This window comes from Fundulus heteroclitus, chromosome 20 (genome assembly GCF_011125445.2).
Source record: "Fundulus heteroclitus isolate FHET01 chromosome 20, MU-UCD_Fhet_4.1, whole genome shotgun sequence".
NCBI lineage: Eukaryota > Metazoa > Chordata > Actinopteri > Cyprinodontiformes > Fundulidae > Fundulus > Fundulus heteroclitus.
The window spans coordinates 12,147,944-12,166,882 of NC_046380.1; the positions used below are offsets into that span (position 1 = coordinate 12,147,944).

The 18,939-nt window shown below is 41.2% G+C and overlaps 1 protein-coding gene across 3 annotated transcripts in view; it reads right to left on the bottom strand.

Moving 5' to 3' along the window:
* The window catches only part of chd5 (chromodomain helicase DNA binding protein 5), a 63,408-nt gene that overhangs the window by 11,443 nt on the left and 33,026 nt on the right, over positions 1-18,939 (bottom strand). The window contains exons 9-34 of one of the 3 annotated variants that reach the window (XM_012881346.3): positions 18,252-18,470; positions 16,371-16,577; positions 15,799-16,010; positions 14,966-15,097; positions 14,674-14,782; positions 12,982-13,173; positions 12,564-12,764; positions 12,250-12,387; positions 11,964-12,085; positions 11,093-11,266; positions 10,750-10,891; positions 10,483-10,614; positions 10,201-10,318; positions 9,977-10,101; positions 9,641-9,887; positions 7,950-8,122; positions 7,107-7,281; positions 6,439-6,525; positions 6,228-6,316; positions 4,722-4,855; positions 3,304-3,448; positions 1,139-1,298; positions 910-989; positions 524-719; positions 344-433; positions 37-180 (exon numbers count right to left, since the gene is read on the bottom strand). In XM_012881346.3, coding sequence (XP_012736800.1) covers positions 37-180; positions 344-433; positions 524-719; positions 910-989; positions 1,139-1,298; positions 3,304-3,448; positions 4,722-4,855; positions 6,228-6,316; positions 6,439-6,525; positions 7,107-7,281; positions 7,950-8,122; positions 9,641-9,887; positions 9,977-10,101; positions 10,201-10,318; positions 10,483-10,614; positions 10,750-10,891; positions 11,093-11,266; positions 11,964-12,085; positions 12,250-12,387; positions 12,564-12,764; positions 12,982-13,173; positions 14,674-14,782; positions 14,966-15,097; positions 15,799-16,010; positions 16,371-16,577; positions 18,252-18,470 — 3,943 coding nt within the window. Of the gene's footprint in view, positions 1-36; positions 181-343; positions 434-523; positions 723-909; positions 990-1,138; positions 1,299-3,303; positions 3,449-4,721; positions 4,856-6,227; positions 6,317-6,438; positions 6,526-7,106; positions 7,282-7,949; positions 8,123-9,640; positions 9,888-9,976; positions 10,102-10,200; positions 10,319-10,482; positions 10,615-10,749; positions 10,892-11,092; positions 11,267-11,963; positions 12,086-12,249; positions 12,388-12,563; positions 12,765-12,981; positions 13,174-14,673; positions 14,783-14,965; positions 15,098-15,798; positions 16,011-16,370; positions 16,578-18,251; positions 18,471-18,939 lie in introns of all 3 variants that reach the window. The other 2 variants (XM_012881345.3, XM_012881347.3) reach the window with 2 other exon arrangements.

The following is an 18,939-nucleotide window of genomic DNA, read 5'->3' on the forward strand; positions in this document are numbered from 1 at the left end:
ACCCCGCTCTCGACACAGTCACGTTCGGTTTCTCACCAGTGAAACCTCCGTCCGCGATATTAAACATGAACTTGGCTTTGAATCCGTTTTTGTCTTCTTTTCTGCTTTCATCCAGCTCATCCAGAGTGTCTTTGTCCCCGTTCAGTCGACCCTCTAATGCATGTTCACTCTTCACGTCATCTGCGATAGTTATATAAAAGACAGGATGTTTTCTTAAGAGTATCTGTATAATGTGACTACATGCACTACAAACAGACAGTTGTTTCCTGGAGGAGCCGTTTTTATTTTTTTTTGCCTTTTGTACTTGCTTCATTTGAGAATTCATCTCACACACACTGTGTACCTGGCTTATTTTCTTTGTCTTCAGTTCTTTCCCGAGGAGAACCAGCCTCTCCTTTTTCAGAGGACTTCTCGGCTTCCTTGCAAGGGTCCGCTGAGGATAACAGAAACAAAAGATTAAACACACAAAGCACAGCCTTCGCTTATAAATCATTTCGCAGCGCATGAATCATGCACCACTCACTCTTAGGTGAGGTATGACTAGATGGCAGCTCTGCCTGCTTGAAAGCCGATTCTTTTGGGTAGGCAGGTGGCTCGGCCTTTGTCACGGGGGATTTGGTTCTGCTCCTCTCATCTCCCGTTTTCTCTTTTGAGGTTGCCTTCGTCTCGTCACTGTCGCCAGCCTTCTCGGGTGCTGATGCTAACTCTTCATTGGGGGCCTGCTGTGGGGGGCAACAGGGAGGCGGGGGGGATTAAGGACACTTGGCAGAGGGCAAACTAAACTTAAAAGCAGCTTCGGACTGAAAGAACAAGGTCCACAGGGTGTTACGACGACTCGTTTGACAATGTCATAACTTTTGAGAAGATGGAGAATAAAGCAGAGGAGGTGAAGAAAGAAACAAAACTCACGTCCTGCTCAGATAGCTTCTTTGCCTCTGTCTCTGTTGTTTCCTTGTCTTCAGCATTTCGTACCAAAGATTCTGCCTTCTCTATAGACCCACCACCCCGAAAAACAAAAAAAACCAACAACAACTTAGCACCCTTTTTTTTTCTTATAGTTTTGTTTTGTGCATAAACATTCCCTTCACACACTCAGAGTGAAATAAAACATGACCACTGCAAGAGGCTCTGCGCCGACCTGGTGGGATGGGGGTGCTGGGCTGCGTAGCAACAGGGCTGGCTGGCACAGGGGTGTTGGGATCAGAAGACACGCTTTCAGTCAGTTTCTTCAGCTCCATTCCAATGGGAATCAGATCCGGAGAGCTCAGCTTCCCATTTACATGTTCAAACTCCTGCACCTAAAGTGAAAAATTTTTTTAAATTAAATAAAAAATGCCTTAACGGTGATAATGAAAATCTGACAGTTCCCTGGGATGGCCTAGTTTCTTCAAGTGAAGGATTAGGAGGAACTCAACTGAGTCCTACTGACTCACAGGTTTTATTCTCCCTTTAGACAGATGCGGTAAGCCTCTCCTGGACTCAAAACTTACCCGGCAAGGATTTTCAAATAAATATCTACATTTCTGAGATGATTATCCTCATCTGGTGAGCTAAAAAAAAATCGACATATTTACCAAACACCAAAGGCCTGCACCACAAATGCAGATGGCCTTTTCTGCCTGTGAAATACGCTGCGGCTCTGCGGTACTTGTGCTTCACAGCAGCAAGCATGATTTATTTTAATATTCAGGCATGTAGTTACTGATGCAATATTTTTTTTAGGAAGTTGTGCAGAAACAGTGAGGGCAGAATTTTTGAGTCATCCCTCGTGTGATGATATTTTGCCTCTGTAGAGCGATTTGCACTCAATGAAATTGTTTTTTTTTTATTAATAATTTTTCAGGCGTTCTTTAACTCTTTTGAAGTTTTGTTTTGTACTTTTGCACATGCAAAAGTAAGAGAAATATTTTTTTTTTCATATTGCTATTCTCACACTTTCTCTCAAATACACTGCTTCATGTCTTCAGCTATATTAATGATAACACAGACAGACAGCACGTAGTATTTTAGTATTTTAGCAATACTATGCAATTGTATCTACCAGGGCCTGTGTCATTGTTTTCCACTCTTTTACATTTAATAACTACATATTGCATTGCAGTCATGCCTGGATAAATTAGTTAAAAAAAAAAAGATAGCTACACTCAAAAGAAATATTTTTGAAAGACTGGAGAACCACTGATGAAGAATACATCAAAAGATTACAAGACAGTCTGTCTGGCTCCCTGGAAGCCATTGCAAATCTGAAAAATTTAGTAGTGGTTTAAAAAATATATTTCTTATTTAATTTATTTCTCAAAAACAGGACTGGCCAAAAGGTAACATGAATAAAATAAAATATAAGATTAATTACCACTGCACTGATCAAAACAATACATTTTACAGCCATAATTCCACATAGCAGCATTGCACACTTACAAGAATTCTGAATATAATTAGTTACTAAACACCATTTCTCATTCATGGGGAGGTAAATGCAAATATTTATATCATCATAAGTCTTGCTTTTTTATTTAAATACATATAAAACAATTATATGGAATGTATATCCCTTAACATTTGAACTAAACTCTAGAAAGCATGGCTGATGTGCAGCAGGTACGGTGAATGTAACGGGTGAGAGAACTTCAACCAAATTCCTCTTGACCTGTAAAGTGAATAATTAAATACATTTTTCCCTCAATCATTTAACAAATTAATAGAAAGCATGGCTGATATCTGCAGCAGGTATGGTGAATGTAACAGGTGAGAGAACTTCAACCAAATTCAACTTGACCTGTAAAGTGAATAATTAAATAAATTTTTCCCTCAATCATTTAACAAATGAATAGGACAAGATATCATATTTCAAATTACTCTCAAATTAAAAACTCTCTAACTAATTAATCTGTTCTTAACAACAGAAAATTCAGGCATAAAAGCCTTTTAAACTACAATGTCTTTCCCACATCTGCTATGCTTTCGCAAACCAGTATATAAATACGTAATTCATTTAGACCTGATGACAGTGCAGATTTTGGATGAGTTTGTCAGTGCTTCAGACAAGCACATTACTCTTCTGAAAGAAAAAGGACTTTACCTGCAAAGCTCTTCTCATCTCTCAGGAGGGAAAAGACGGCACACAAATCTAACAAAGCTCACGTCTTTCTTGCAGAGGAGCATTTAAACCTCAACAAACATTTCCTTCCCTCTGCATTTTTCTGGCGCCTGGATGTGCCGACCCACTTTTTGCTAATCCCACAGTGTTCGAACACAAAGCGTGGTGTTCTGCAGAGAAGACGTCTGAGGTTGAACAACGGGTACCTTTTTCCTGACAAGCGACATGACTCCGATCCTGGTGAGAACATGCTGTCGAGACAGGCCCTCGCGGGGGACCCCGTCCGCAAAGGTCTCCGCTCCGTCAGCCCCCGGCTCACATAAATGTCTCATGAACAGAGACACGTAGGCCCTGGTAGACAGAGACGCACAGTTTACCTGTTAGTGTTTCAACAGGTTGTCTTCAATGCCTATTCTGTGTTTAGATTCTCTAATGTTCCCGTCGGCTCCAACCGGTTTGTTGTTCCTGGTGGAGAAAATCATCCCCACGGCATAATATCGCCATCACTGTTTTTTTAGGTTTTTTTTTTTTTTTTTTTTACACTGAATTGGTGTGTTTTGTTTCTTTTCTACCACAAAGAATTTAAAAAGTAAGCTGAATTTTTGGTTTGATGAGAGCACCTTCTTCCAGCTGTTTGCTCTGTCCTTTACACGGCTTGTTGAAAGCAGCATTGTGGCTTTCTTTTAACAATGGCTTTTTTCCCCACTGCCACTTCTGCATAAAACCAAGACATGTATATCATATACAGCCACATAAGAACTGCAACGCTGGTACAAACATTTGTAGTAAGATAAACTAAGTTACAAACTTAAAGGCATACTATGCAACATTTTTCAGTTAATTAATGTGTTCCATACCGTTTTGGATGATTAAATTAGTCATTTCAGGTCGAACAAAGGTTTTCTCGGCCGCCCTGGTGGTGTGTAGGGGTTATATCGTACTTGCAGGAGCCCTCGGCCCGCACTCACAGGCTCAGAAGTCTGTGCATCGCGAGAGTCGGTCTTGCTTTACGGCGAGAACTGCTACACGCCCCCAGTGAAAGGCATGCTCGTTGCTAGATTTGTGCAGTTATCATGGCGGACCCAGCGAGAAAACAGCGAAAGCCCATGTCGGAGCAGGCAAGAAAGAGGAAAAGGGCTCTGGACAGAGAGAGGAGTCGTACACATCGGGCAAGCTTTTTCCGAATGGCGAGAGCTAAAAGAAAAAGAAGGCTGACGCGGACCTCGCGTTTCTGCTGATGCGATTGTAAGTAACATTGGAATGGTTTCTCTCTCTCTGTGTGCATGTTCATACTTTCACTGTGTTAGTCATTGTTTGTACTGCCGTTTTTTCGACTTTTCGTTGCGTTGGCCTGTCTGCTAAGCTCAAAACAACCGCGCCTGGCTTGACGAAGAAACCAGGACAACAGCTGAGCATCTTTACGACAGTGCACTTTAACTTTTGCCCTCTGGGGGGAGCCTCGCTGGAAAATCAACCCCGGTTGCATAGTATACCTTTAATAGAAACTAGAGGGCAGCATTAAGACAAAAACATGCCATGAGAAGGCGATGTAAGGCCAAGCTGATGGGTAAAATACCTGTGCTCTGCATGTCACGGTAAAATACCAACGTTTGTGGGGCATCACCTGAACTCACGCTCACTCTTCCCTCTGAGGTCCCGGACCAGCCAGTGTGAGTTGAAGGCATCCTGAGGAGGCATGCCCCAGCGCATGATGGCGTTGAGGAAAGCTTTCCTCTGGCGCGTGTTGAACCCAAGGACCTTAACATGACGACAAGGAGAAAACGGTGTAGACACATATAGGAAAGAGAAAGATCCCAGCCACAAGGCCAAAAAGTTAGCCACCATAGATAGCTTCTCATACGTAGACGCCCCGTGGACTTGGAGCTGACGTTACAGTCCGGCCGCCATCTTGGATGGGTCTCTCACGCGCCCCCAGTGCATTGCTTTGTACTGAGGAAGCTGATTGCCCAACAAAAATAAATCATAACTCCCTGAATTTTTTATCTGAATTTCACAGTTTGGTTTGTCACAGACAGGAAAGATGTGTTTATGATTCAGGACACATAAAAACATGTTTTCATATTTTATGCTCTTTAATAGACAGACATATGGCATATTGATGTATAAATAAATATATGATTTCATACTGAAATACTTTGTTTTATGCTATTTAACAAAGACAGACATGTGGTATGGCATATTATTAAATATGTAAATATATACGTGCTTTCATCCTAAAATACTTTGTTTTATGCTCTTAAACAAGGAGGCATGTGGTATTACATATTAATAAATGTATAAATGAATACATTTTATTTTCTAATAAAGAATCAAGTTTGATTGTTCATTTGAATTTATTTCACTTTCTCTCACACACACACAATCATTAAGACCCTTGAAATATAACTGTTTTGCATATGCTGGCTGGGTAACTCCAGGGTACTTCGTTTAGCAACGTGATTCAGCCTCAGTTTGTGAAATACAGAGATAACAAACTAATTTGCATGAAAGTATGGTCCAGGGGTTGGGTTTCTGCAATGTTCTCACCAAGTAAAAACACATCTTCGAAACTAATCTCAGCCCAAAATGCTGATCTGCACCACGTAATCTACTTTCAGTAATTATAACCGCTTATTGCAACCTTAAGCAGCAGAAAATACGGGCAAAGTTGCTCCCTCTGTGTTTATTCCCGTCGGCTCCTATGCCAGCCGGGAGTAGGAGAGACCCATCCAATATGGTGGCGACTCAGGATGCGCTCCAGCAGCGTCTACGTATATAATATCTATGGCCTGAGCTTTTTAACATGGAATATAAGGAGCACACTGCTTTATGTATCTGTGGTTATGTTTAATTCACAGGATAGAGAGAGAGAGAGAGAGAGAGAGAGAGAGAGAGAGAGAGAGAGAGAGAGAGAGAGAGAGAGAGAGAGAGAGAGAGAGAGAGAGAGAGAGAGAGAGAGAGAGAGAGAGAGAGAGAGAGAGAGAGAGGGCCATGCTTCATTAATAAATCCTGAGTTACTTCCCAAAATCGACTCCCACCCTGAAAAATGTCCTTATGTAATTTTGGTTCAGAGCAGAAATCAATAAGGTGTTTTCTTACAAGCAATTTATACAATTATTGAAGTATATACCTCTATACTGCCTCCAACACGTGCCAGTAAGGGCGGCAGAGGTTTGTCTTTCTCATTCTTAAGTTGTCGGCGAGACTGTCTGCGTCCACCTACAAATCAGCAAAATTCAAAGTCAAATAGAGGTTTTCATTCGCTGCCAGTTCGTGGAAAAACCTGAACGATGGAGCGTTTTAAAGGGAGGGTGAGCAGATAAGTCCACGCGGCTGCTTACCTTCGGGCCTCTCCTCGAAATCTTCGTCCTCGTCTTCGGACCCCACGGAGTACTCCGATTGATTGTCTGAAAGATCATCCTGCCATTCTGAGCAACACATCAAAGAAAAACAGTACATTGCGTTCGCTTCTGTTGGTGGCCACCTGGGGGCGCCATGGCACTGCAGATTACTACAGACCACTTGGGTACAGCTAGGCACAGTCCCTCTGAACTGCAGCTGTCCAGAACTAACTTCTGTTCCTGCTGTTTTTGGAAAATTGCAACCATATAGATCCATTGATTTTTTAGAGAAAACAAAACTTGCTTGGTTTTGTTTTGGTTTTGTCCGATACTGCACTATATAAATGTACATATTGCTCAATTGTCCTAAAATTTCCCACAAAACTGTTCAATTTAGAATTTATCACAAAAGATTTGCTTCCTGTGAAACATCATCCTCTTTACGAGGCATACATGATCAAATTGGAAGCAAAAGTCTTAATCCTTAAAATGGGCTATTTAAATAAATATACATGACTGCAGCTTTGAGGGTTCTCTAGGCCTCCAGAAGGGCTTTTATCTACCAGGCAGCATAAGCTGACTTTAGTTGGTTGCAAACATAATAAGATTCGGTGGAAAACATGATCCTGTCTGCCACGCCTGTTTCGCTTTCAGCTGGCACAGCCTACCTTGGTCCTCCTGGGTCGCATCGTTGTAGTTGACCTGCTTCCGAATGCGTTTGCCTTTCCCCAGATTTCGGGCCAGGTCCTCCTGTTGCTGCTCATAGTGATGGCGGAGAAGCTTCTCCCAGTAATCTGGGTCCACGTTCTCCTCTTGCTTGATGATTTCCCGCTCTACCTCCTCCTGAACACAGATGTACACAAGCATCAAGCAAACACAAAGCTCAGTGAATACCGGTGAGAAGAATAGATTATATTTCATATGCTAAGTATGGAAGGACGTGTGGATGGACAGAGGGTTGGATCCAGCCTTTGGTCAGTGGGATGAGGACGGGGAGTAAACTCTGGTAATATAAGTGTTTTCTGTGCAAAATTAAGCTTATCAAACCAAACAAAATGCAGCGTTTCTCGTTTTCTGCTAAATATAATATATATAAATGTCTTTTTGAATTTAAACATGTAGATTTTCTGTAGGTGCCTGTGTTGTGAGGTTGTTACTTGTATAGTTATGCGAACTGAAGATCAAAAGTACTAATGCTGCCTATCTGCTCCTTTAAAAGCACAGGAAAACATTCCCTACAACATTAACTGCTGATTATATTGTTCGCTGCAGTTACATGTTTTATAGCGTCTCTAAAGAATCTAAAGTCAGAAAAAACATTGTCTGCCAACATCATCAAATAATACAAGATCCACTATATGATGGTTTTATAGGACGATTTAGACATAAAGCTGCCAGAACGCAAAGCTTTGCTTCATCTTAATCTCCCCAGTTTGATGACTAAGAGCATAAAGTCGTCCAAAGATTTCCAGCGGGTACTCTGTGGCTGAAAACTGCGGCTGCGTTCTCACCTCTTCGTCTTCTTCTTTCACCACGTACTGCGCCACCTTGAATGAGCTCAGGTACTCGTTCATGTTCTGGATCTCTGTGTCCTCGGTGGCGTCTTGGCTGCGGTCCAGCAGCTTTGAGATGGCATCGTCGTCGTAGTGAATGACATTGCCCTCCTCGCCATCTTTGTTATCACCTGGTGAGGAGAAGGTGTTTAATTAAAAAAAACGGGTCATTCTGAAGGAAATAATTTTTTTTTGTAAATTATGGGACAAATAAAAGACTTTGAACACAAGGAGAGAAACTTTTAAAGGACTCTTTATCGTGTTCTGCTGATTCTGTGGGAAGGTTGACCAGCTGTTGCCAGAATTATACTTTTAGGATACTTCTTGTTGCATGAGAAAAACACCCTGTCTGAATTTGAAATAAAAGCAAACACTGAATCCGGTCATTACCTCAGCACTATTTAAATATTGTTAAAATCAAACAGAATTGATAAATTGCTATATTGTTAGAAGTAATAACTTAAGCAGACTTTCCACATAGCTAAAAATGTTAATGACTGCTTCACTGAAGAGAGACACTGGAATTTTTTTAAATGTTTTTTTTTCCAGCGTATTCCTACTAGGTTCATAACAGTGTTTGTATAAAATTTACCAAAAAATACCCACCTTTGTTTCTGCTGCAGCTACTTGTATTCTCAAACAATTTAAAGAGGCATCACACTAGAAAATACAGTGCATAATGTACTAATAACAGTACTTTGGTTTGTTTAAACACTATACGCATATATTGTATAACTAACCTTAGGTTTATAAGGTAAACTGGCTACAAATAGATACAGATAAATGGAAATATTACCCAAATCTACTACTTAAAAAAAATTTATGAACTTTAGTTAATTTTGGTTATAGTTAGCCGTAGCTACAGTTGCTCTCAAAAGTGTAAACATCGCTGTTAAAATGTCAGCTTTCAGTGATGTAAAAAAATTTACTTTAATAAATAATTTAAAAGCGTTTTCCACATAGATTGTGATATATTCTGTATTATGTACAATTCCAACAGAAGTACAAGCAAACTTATGAGAAAGAGACGTTAAAAAAAACTGCAATAACCTGATAGCATAAATGTGCATACCCTTAAACTATCACTATATAGAAGATACATTTGGTTTAATTTCAGTTTTCAGTCTTCCTGTGTTCACATCCTCCATCGGTTATCATGAAACTAGTTTACCTGAGAAAAAGTGCAGCTGCCTTTGTAGGTTTTTCTCACATTCGAGAGCTGTGATCGAATTTATCTAATTGTTCAAAGGTATCAGGCAGGATAAAGAGAGAAAGTTTTTTTTTTTTTTTTTAAATCACAGCATTGTATATGCAATAGATTATAACAGATGGTTGTAATTAGGAGAAAAAAAGTGTCATAAACAGGGACATGACAAAAGCTGGACAATTCTCCAGATTTACTGGCTAGCCTGAAAATGATGAGCCGGGCTCCCAAGAGGAGGAAGAATGCTACTTATGCTAAGTATTATGCTAAGTATTCATAGTGCTCTAACTTTTCACATTACAAAAAAAATTGCATTTTAACAATTGTGTACACTTTTCAGACACACAGTATATGGTGCAAAATACAGTCTCCAATAGCCTGAAAACAAAAAAATGTGAGTTTGACTTCACCAATATAAAAGTAGATGGTCTAGAAACACACATACCCATGGTCCGCGCTGCCTCCATTTCATCCTTAAAAAGTTCCTCAGTTCCAAACTTGAGGATGTCGTCCAGTTCTTGTTTGGACATGGAGCCTGTTTTGGAGCCCAGACCTGGCCGCACCACCAGGTGAGTCAGCATCATTTTTCTCTTTGCCACCTGAGTGATCCTCTCCTCCACAGATCCCCGAGTCACAAAACGGTAGATCATCACCTTCTTGTTTTGGCCTATCCGGTGGGCTCTGCTAAAAGCCTGGGGTAATGAAAGGATTGATTAAAAACCAAGGATACAGCAAACCACTAAACGCGTGCGAGAAAGCGCGGCGTGGGAGAAGTCCATACTTGGATGTCATTGTGCGGATTCCAGTCAGAGTCATAGATGATGACGGTGTCTGCACTGGCCAAGTTGATGCCGAGACCTCCGGCTCGCGTTGAAAGCAAGAAGCAGAACTGCTGCGCCCCTGGAGCTGCGGAGCAAAACGAAGCAGAGAGTACCTCGGTTTTCAAGAAAGTTTTAAAAAAGAAAGTGGCGGAAAAAATTTGGCTGAAGAAAAAAAAAAACTCACCATTGAAGCGATCAATGGCTTCCTGCCGTAAGCCCCCAGTAATCCCTCCATCAATACGTTCATATTTATAGCCTTCAAACTCAAGGAAATCCTCGAGCAGATCCAGCATCTTAGTCATCTGTGGATAAGATCGACTTAAATCGAATACAACGCCACTCTAACAAAATACGTTGTTTTTTTTTTTTCTATTTAAAGCCGATTTGAAAAACCGCAGCTCAAAGGTAACCAGCCAATAAAAGCACTGGTCTCCTGCCAAGACACGGTGTTTGCTTGACTTGTTACCTGAGAGAAAATAAGAACTCTATGTCCTTCGTCTTTGAGTTTCTTCAGCATTTTTTGAAGCAGCGTTAGTTTTCCTGAAGACTTCACCAGCTGGTTGCCATCGTAGGAGCCGTTGGGTAAAACAGGAGCCTCCTAGAGCGAGAGAACCCAGTATCAGCCGGTGAGTCCAGCAGTGGTTTCCATCAATGTAAAAGGGAGTAAATAAAAAAAAAAAATCAAATTGGATTTTTTTTAAACTAGTTTGTGCAGATTAGATGGCTCACATACCACAGCAGCAACGGGGAACAGGTAGGGGTGGTTACAGCACTTCTTCAGGTCCATCATAATGTTGAGCAGAGACACCTGGTTGCCTCCACCTCTGGAGTTCAGAGCCTCAAAATTCCGCGTCAAAATAAACTTGTAATACTTCCTGCAAGACGTCGACATCAAGCAGATTTGAAAATCAGAAAAACAAAATAAAGGGGTTTTACGTTTGGTTGCTTCAGGCTGCTTTGAGATAAGAACTTTATTTGCTTTCAAAACCGATGTTACGTGGATAGAATTTAAAATGTGGTGGGTTTCATGTTAAAATGTAATTCTTAATGTTCCTGTTCCTGCACAGAATGCTTACTTCTGCATGGGGCTGAGCTCCACTCTCACAATGAGCTCAGTCTTGGCCGGCATGTTCTTGAAGACGTCGGCTTTCAGCCTCCTGAGCATGTGAGGTCCGAGGAGGTCGTGGAGCTTCTTGATCTGGTCCTCTTTAGAGATATCTGCAAACTCCTCAAGGAAGCCTTCCAGGTTGCTGCCCAGATCACAGGTCGCATGAATGCACAAGAGTCGCAGCAATCAAACTCTGTCATTTTCAACAACTCTGGCCTCTGACAACACGAGATCTGTTATGTTGTGTTGTATTTGTGTTATTTTGCAGCTATTTCGCAAGAGTGCAGTAGGTGAATCACAGAATATCAAAGAAATGAAATTTCTTCAATTAATATTTATATTGATTCAATGAAACGAAAAGATAATCATTTCTATAATTAGAATCAGACATACTTTAATAATCCCAGAGGGAAATTACTTTTGTTACATGCTCCAGATATACACACATTTTTATATATATATTTTTATATATATATTTACAACATTCCACACAAGGTAATAAAATATATATATATATATATATATATATATATATATATATATATATATATATATACATTTAATATTATAAACTAATATAGTGTCAATTATATGAAGTAAAAATATTTTAGTTGTGTTTTAGTTCCCTGTTGCTTAAACATGTAAAAAGTAAAACTATTTGATTGTAAAAGTGGTTAATACAACTCATATGATGACTGCGTCGAAGCTTCCGTGTTTTAAATTGGAGCCAAAACGAGCAACACAATTTTCCATAAATGCTACATAGATGTCGTGTTTTTTCACCGGAGCTGGCTTAAAGGCGGTCAGTCAGGGACTGGCGGAACAAAGACGGGTCTTACTTGAAGCGGTCCGGGGTGAGGAAGTTAAGGAGGTGGAAGAGCTCCTCCAGGTTGTTCTGCAGAGGAGTTCCGGTGAGCAGCAGCTTGTAGTAAATCTTGTACCCGTTAAGAATTCTGAAAAACTAAGAGGGACAAATGAATCGAGACGATTGGCCACTATTCTTTTAGCTAGCGTTTCAGTCTCTCCATTTAATTCGTAACCTTTTGTGTCGCTGAAGAAATCATGCAATTTTACTTTCGGAGCTAAGAACCAGGGGAGCCCGATAGCTAGCAGGGCTTCTTTTACCTTTGATTGGTTGTTCTTCAGTCTGTGAGCCTCATCTACAACCAGACAGGCCCAGGTGACGGAGCCCAGAATGGCTTGATCTATCGTGATCAGCTCGTAAGAGGTCAGCAGCACGTGGAACTTTATAGGCGAGTCTTTCTGCAAGAAGCAATGAAGAATACAGACGACTAGTTAACATGCACATGCATTGTGCGAGATTAATTATGCACCGTGCCGTTTATCCCGACCCCGTCCTGTCAATTAGAGCTTTTATCAGCTCATAAAAACAGAGAAAGACGGGGCTGTGATGTGAGAGATCTGCTGAGGTACAGCACCTTCATCCGGAACACCTTGCGCCCAGATTTTATGGCGCTGTCTTCGAAGGTGAATTCGTTCTCCCTGATTGTTGCTCTGCTGTCTTTGTCTCCGGTGTACGTCACCACGTAGAAATCGGGAGCCCACATCTCAAATTCCCTCTCCCAATTGATGATGGTGGACAGAGGAGCACTCACCAAGAAAGGCCCCTTAGAATGACCCTGACAGAGAGAGGGAGAGAGAGAAGACATAAGTGAGCCGCTCTCACCGTTCTCCAGAGAGAAAAGGAAACCATTTCTTTTTCTCACTGTCAAAATTGATTAGATCCAAGCCCATATTACCATTTATATTAAAATGACCAGTATCACTAGTCATGCCTATTTCTTCTTTTTTATTGGAACACGAGCATGATAAAATGAGACACTCTTCTAGGCTTACCTCCTTATACAGAGAGTAGAGAAAGACTATTGTCTGAACCGTTTTTCCGAGGCCCATTTCATCTGCCAGGATGGTGTCTGTCCCTTGAGCCCAGGAAAACCGTAACCAATTCAGACCTTCCAGCTGGTATGGGTGCAACGTTCCCCCTGTGGCATTAATATACCAGGGCTGGTGCTCAAATTTGATGGTTGGCTGGTGGTGTGAAAATATAATTGTGACTTGTGGAACTGACATGTGCTAACAGAACTGGCATCCTTAGTAGAGCGCCTAGCAAAAGCATCGACGTCCCTCAAACTTTTTCAGGTTTTTTTTGTCACGTTACAGCCACCGACTTTAATGCACGTTAGGAGAGACCGTCACAAGAAAGCGCATCAACTGTGAAGGAAAGTGATCATTTACAAGTCTGCTCAGATAAAAACCCATGTTTTGAATTCACATTCAGCCCCTTTTCAATAACAATTAAGCAAATGTTTCTCTTTACAGTCCCACAGAGGGGAAATTTGTGTTTAACCCATCCCCTTAGGGAGCAGCGTGCTGCCACACTGAGTGGCGCACAGGGAGCAATCTGCAGGAAAGGGTCTTGCTCATGGACACAGAGTGACAGGCTGAGCTTCGAACCGCCAACCTTTGCGGCCTTTCCAGAACCCAAGTGCCCGGGTCTCTAACCAGTAGGACGCCAAATCTGACGTCAGGGGTTGTATTGCACTGATATCGGCATATCAATTCTAAACAATTGCATTCAGAAGGCACCAAAGTAGTAAGTGGAGCACAACCGTGTGGTTGAACCAAGTATAAATACATCTGTAACTCTGAACGCCACAGAGGTTTGTCAAAGAACATTAGGAATCAAACAGCATCATCAGGAGGAAGGAACAAACCAGGCGGGTCCGTGCTAAAGTTGTGGATAAGTTTAAAGCGGGTTTAAGTGATAAAACGGCGTCTGAGGCTTTGGACATCTCATCACGTAAAGTTTAATCCATAATACAAACCAACCATGACACGCACCTCCATATAAACTGAGCTGGGCAAGGCGAGCATTCAGCAGAGAAGATACCAAGAGGTGAATGTAAACTCTGGAGGAGCTGTGAAGATCAGCAGCTCAAGTGGGAGTATCTATCGACAGAAACAGGTAAAACCTCTACAACTCAGGCTCTTACAGAAGACTGTCGGGAATAAAGCTACTGATGAAAGAAAGCTATAAGAAGGCATTTTTTTAAAGTTTGCACCAAGGCCCGTAAGAGACCCAGCAAACCTGGGGGGGGGTGGGGACACTCTGATCAGGTGAGACCGAAGTTAAATATTTTTGGTGAACATTCAAAATGCTGTGTGGCAGAAAACCAACACTGCACATGACCCTGAACACACCATAGAGAGAGTATCTATGCTGTGGGGATGCTTTTCTTCAGCAAGCAAATGAGCGGAAATTCACTTTCCAGCAGGACGTCTGTGAACATACAGATCACTGCATGTGTTCGTGTGCCAGAATGGCCTAATCAAAGCCCATATGTGAATCAGTTTGAGAATCTGTGGCAAGACCTGAAGGCGGCGTTCACTCTCCATCCAGTTTGTGCTACTTTGTGTTGGTCTATCCCATTAATTCCCCCATAAAATATACTGACATGGGTGCAACGTGACAAAATGTGAAATTGTTACAAAATGCTTTTGCAAGGCAAGTCATTTCCAAATACTTACGTCTATGATGGGGGCGCTGGGAGGGACTTCTCTTTTCGGATAGTTCTCTTTCAGTTTCTTCCCTTTTCTTACCACAAGAGGGCGCTGGTCCTCTCCTAAAATTTGCTCTCTGCAAAACAAATGCAGCAGCAACTTCTTCAACAAAATGCTCCAAATGTGACAGCATGGATTAAGAGGTGAGCTGATATTAATGAGCAAAAGATTTAAAAATATATATAAATGCAGATCTAATTATCTAAGTTTGTCACGTTTATCCAAACAGGGGAATGACTTCAAAACACAGGTAACTCACCTGTGGTCCCAGTAAAAAGCTTTATGAATTTCATACTCTGGGATGTCAAAATCATCTGCCTCCCAGGTGCACTGATCGTACGGTAAGTCTCTCCACTTGATCAGGTAATGGACATCACCGTCTTTGTCAAAACTGAAGAAACAGTAAGCATCAACAAAAATTAAAAGTGCAGAAGATTTAAGAGGAATATTCCGCTTTTAAAGTACTTGTCATGAAAATTAGATGCGGCGGATTACGCCACTATCAATGATATCTATCTCTCATGAGCAGCAGGGGCGGTTCTAGACAGGGGCCAACAGGGGCCTGTGCCCCTGTTGTAGAACTTTCTTAGGATGATAAATGCTGACAAAGATACTGTGACTGACTGGTCATTTAGATCAGTTGTATTTTTTTTCGTTTATGTTTTTAACCCAATAATAAAATAACAAAATAATTAAAAAATAAATACAAAAAAATAACAATAATTAAAAATTAAGCTGTTTCATGTTAAGCTCCTGCCATATTGAGAAAAGATCAGGGGTCTGCAGTTCCAGAGCCACAATTGGCTCTTTGGCCTACTTAATATATTAAACGATGAAATGTTGACCTGTTAAGTGTCCCCCCCCCCCAATCTTTTGTTCTGTGCCCCTGTGAAAAAACACTGGCCCCACCCTGACCCCCCTGTTAAATTTGGTCTAGAACCCCCACTGATGAGCAGTTTACGTATTAAGTATCAAAAGTGATTTTTATTACGATATGGAAAACTAGGGAAAGCGAGAAAGAAGGTGAAGCTGTCAGGATCCAGGTCTCTGAAATGGGCGCCATTTTAAGTGTCTTTAACTGTGAGCACCCACCTGTGGTTGAGTATCCTGTGGATGACCATCCACTCTGGCTTAATGCCGTAGCGGTAAAAGCGCTCCTCCATCGCAGCGTACTGGGGGTCTTTGCTCTTCCTCTTCTCGTTGTTGAGCTCCTCCTCACCAGAGCCGTAGTCGTACGGCGGAGGCTCGTCCATGTCGTTCTTCCGCTGGTAGTTGCGATACATGACTGTGTGGTACAGCTCTAACTGAAGAGAAACAAAACAGTGGAACCTCGGGTTAGATCTGCCTAAAGACCACAAGCAATACTGATAAATATGTTTTGCTTTTTAAGATTCATAACGTTATACGCTCTACTTTTGGGAATTGTTTAATTATTTAACTATGTACAGAAAGGTGCAGAACACTTAAAATACCAAACTGAAATTGCACTTTTTTGTGTTTTCAATCCTCAACCTATGTGCAAACTTGTTAAAAGCCAAAGTGCTGAGACCGTTTTGGACGATAGCCTCCCGACTCTTTCTGTGCGTCCCACATTCATCACAGAGGGCACATAGTTACTGCTGCCAAATGTTGATTTGAAACTGGCCTCACTCCTGGCATCTCACCTGCAGCTCGCTGACCCAGGAGCAGTGCCAGTACGAAAGGCCGGCCCACTTTACAAAGAATTCCCTCTCTGGGCGCCCCTTAAGCGGGGGCTTGGTGAGTGGATCGATCGGCTTGCCGTCCGGGCCTGCGGGTGGCTCAGCTGGCAGCGGCGGTTCTCCCCACATCCAGTGCAAAATTTTCTGCACTTTACCTTTAAGAGGTGGGCACTGAGAGAAAAAACAGAGTTTAAGTTAATTCCAAAATAGACTGCTAAAGCCAGCTATTTACATGCACTGTGTAAAAACTATCTTTTTTTATCTTGCTGTTTGAGATCAAATCATACTAAATGATGCTTGTTATAAGTTAGATAGGAATACCAAGATAATTTGTGTTTGCTAAATGCCAGAATAAAGTTATATTTTCAATTTAATTCAATTCAATTGTATTTACATAGCGCCAGTTTACAGCACATATCATCTGAAGACCCTTTACAAAGTCAAACTGTATCAAATCATACAGATCGGTCAAAAAGTTTCCTCATCTAAGCAAACCCAGCAGATTGCGTCAAGTGTTGACAAGCAGTATTCACTCCTCATGAGCCACAGTGCATTGTCCATAGCTTTGCAGCAATCCTTCATACTAAGCATGCATGAAGCGACAGTGGAGAGGAAAACTCCCCTTTAACGGTAAGACAAAACCTCCAACAGAACCAGAACCAGGCTCAGTGTGAACGGTCATCTGCCTCGACCGACTGGGAGTTACAGAAGACAGAACCACAAGAAGACACAAGAAGCACAGAAGCACACATTGACCCAGGAATCCTTTCTATGTTATATGTTAACGGGACTGCATCATGAGAAAATACAGTTATGCAGAAATATTGCTTATGTTTATGCATTTGGCAGACGCTTTTATACAAAACAACTTTCAAATAAGGATGCGACAATGCTTTTAATATCAACACTAAGTTACTTTGAAAAGGAAGACTGCCAGTCAGGCTCTGTCAGAGGTGACACCGTAAAATTTAGGCAGAGGGAAGAGCGTAAAGAGATGGGTAGGGAAGTGTTGGTTATTTTGAAGAGAGATATGGACACCCCTGTTCTGGTGACAACACCTCAAAACATATCCAGGAAGTTAAAGCTTGGGTTCAACGGGGTCTTCCAAATGAACAGTGGGTTATAAAGTGGGTAAAGGATGGAGAGGTCACCACTGAGTCCTGATGTCAGTACTAAACGATGTCTGTGTGGCAGAGCTGGAAAGGTGCATGCAAACCAAATAAAGTTACACCAGTCCTGTCAGAAGGAATAGACCACAATTCCAGCAAACTATTGTCACAAACACGTGGAAGGAAAACATGAACGCAATGACACAATGCAGTTTAAAAGGAAAATCTTCAAATACTAGAGAAATGTTAAATACAACCTCTCTGGTTATTCTGGCATTTAGTAAATAGAAATCAATTTGGAAATCCTAACTGACCTAAAACAGAAAACGTTTAATTTCATCTACATACAACGACAAAAGAAGTGGATATGTTAATTTCTTTTAGTGTATGTACACATCTATTTTTCAAAATACATTTCCGAGTGAGAAATTCTAGAAATGATTACCTAAAAATCTTGGTTTTTATACAACAATACAAAAAAATGTGCAAAGAGGAACATTTTTAAAAGAAATAGCACGAGATTATGTTTAACAACAAACAACCGTGCGTATTCCAGAGCAGTGCATGCACTCTGCTCCTTCAGAATCAAGCAACATAATAAGTTTAAACCACGCGTGCATTTGCAAAAAAAAGTGAAGATAAATCGGCTGAGCTTTAAATAGTAAATTTGTCTTTATTTGATTTGCTCAAAGTGATAAACCATGGTGTACATAAAGTGTGACTGAAAGGAGCTCACCATGCAGCGAGGACACAACCATTCCCCGTTTGGGATCTCGGGCAGAGGCGGGTTGAGGCAGTGGATGTGGTAAGATGATGGACAGGTGTCACAACACAGAAGCTCTCCTCCATCCTTACAAACTCTGCAGAACTCCATATGGTCATCCTCTTCTTCACCCGCGGGGTCCTCCTCCTCCTCCTCTTCATCTTTGGCCTCCCACTGGATTCCCTCCTTCTCCTGAACATCGCAGAAGTTTTATTAGTCTAAAGCGTTTGTCTAAATGGGCAAGTTAAAAAAAAAAATTATGAAAGGCATTTTGTGGACAAGCTGTGGAAATTTATATGTACAACACAAAGACAAACGTTCTCTGGAGCTACTCAGAGATTATCTTTATCAAAAATTATTGACACGTTTTTGGCAGAAATAAAAAGCTAGATTGACATCTGACAACAGCACCTCCCAGTTTTTTCACACCCCCGGTAAAGATGTGTAAATCCAGCTTTCAGAGCCCATATTGTAAAAGTTGTTAAGGCCTTTGGGAGAGAAACAGGCCCACAGCATCACTTACAAAAAGGACAAATAAACACACAAAGGATGAAAAAGCTCACATTGTGTCTTAATTATGATATTCAAAGACATCATTTTAATTTTTAAACTCAGACTTTGGATTTTCACAATCATAAAACTCATAATGATGGAATGTCCC